Below are 1425 nucleotides of genomic sequence, written 5' to 3' on the forward strand. Positions count from 1 at the left end.
TTTTTTTTTTTTTTTTTTTTTTTTTTTTGCATAGCGGTTGATTCAGGGTTTTGTTTATCTTGTCTTTAACAGTACCGTTAATCAAGCACCAACTTCATGATTGATGCTTATTATACACACATGATGGCGTCGATGGGATTTGGCTTTTGAAGCTCTTGTAGTTTTGATGTTTCTTTTACTTGTGAAACCTTGTTGTTTTGGGACTTGTTTGGATCAATGAAGTTTTTAGTGTTATTCTCGTTGGTTTTGTTTTATCAGTCAAATTTTTTATCAAGAATTTGAAGGTATGTTCTTGTTGAAGTCGGACATTCGAAATCTTTGAACTACTCTGGGAAAAGTTGGATAAGCAAATTTGATATCTCTATAAGCTTTAGATATACATTTGTCTCTCGTATTATTATTGCTTATGTCAATTACAAATTTGTGTATTGACTATTGAAGTGCACTTTCGCGTGGTGTGTGTCAAGGTTTTAAATCCCCTTACAAAATGTTAAAGAAGAAACATTGCGTCTCCAATCCCAACGCTAATTGTTAACGTCCATACACCTACTCGTAAGTCGTATGTAAGGTGACGTCCTTGAAAACTCGTGAGGTTCTTTTGTTCCATTCACAATGGAGAACCCATCGTACAACGTGGGTAGAAGATTAACTCTGTCAGAACATCTAAAGTTTAGTTTCAGTTAGTCCAATTCTACATATTTGATGTGTTTATTTTATTCAAGACGATTTCTATGCATAAATCGTCTTTGTATCTATTCTAGAATCTTCTTGTGAACCGAACCAATGTTTAGCCAAAGAATGATCCCGCAACTGAAAGCAAACGATATAATAACAAAATTTGTGAGAATTTAGACAAGAGAGTCTCCCAACATTAGCAAAAACAAAAATACACATGATTATTGATTAGGATAATTCATTAGGTACTTTCTAATTAATTAGTCAAGTCTTTTCTCTTCTTTTAAACGATTGTTTTAACAACTAAACTGGTGAGATTACCTCAAACAAGAACAACACTAGAACCATAACAAACCTTTTGATAAAATCGTCCTGATCATGAAAGCAAATCCTCCTTCTTCGATCTTTCAGCTTCTTATACTTTTTTTTTATCTTCTCGTTCCCCCTCTCCTTCTCCTTCTTCTCATATTCTCAGAGTTATTGGAACATGTTCTTTACATATCCTCCTGAGTGATAAATCTTTTGTATAGTTTTAGATGAGACTTCATGAGCTGTTTTATGATTTCTTGTCTAACACGTTTATGACCTTCCGAGGTTTTTTATAGAGTTGATCAGCTAAAGCACGGAGATGATTCAGCATTCAGGATATGATCAAGTTGATGACTGATGGAGTTATAAGGATTTTAGAAACATTACTTGGCAATTTCCTTCACCTTTGATCTTCATCTCTGAGTAACCTTCCCACTCCAA

The 1425-nt window shown here is 33.9% G+C and overlaps 1 protein-coding gene across 1 annotated transcript in view; it reads left to right on the forward strand.

Annotated features, from left to right (window-relative positions):
* LOC109126545 (40S ribosomal protein S29) overlaps positions 1-364 on the forward strand; it is a 1212-nt gene extending 848 nt beyond the window's left edge. The window contains exon 3 of the mRNA XM_019230215.1: positions 73-364. Within this exon, the coding sequence (XP_019085760.1) occupies positions 73-81 (9 nt within the window). The 3' untranslated portion in view covers positions 82-364. The remainder of the gene's footprint in view (positions 1-72) is intronic.

The sequence above is a fragment of the Camelina sativa genome, chromosome 9 (genome assembly GCF_000633955.1).
Source record: "Camelina sativa cultivar DH55 chromosome 9, Cs, whole genome shotgun sequence".
Taxonomy (NCBI): Eukaryota; Viridiplantae; Streptophyta; class Magnoliopsida; order Brassicales; family Brassicaceae; genus Camelina; species Camelina sativa.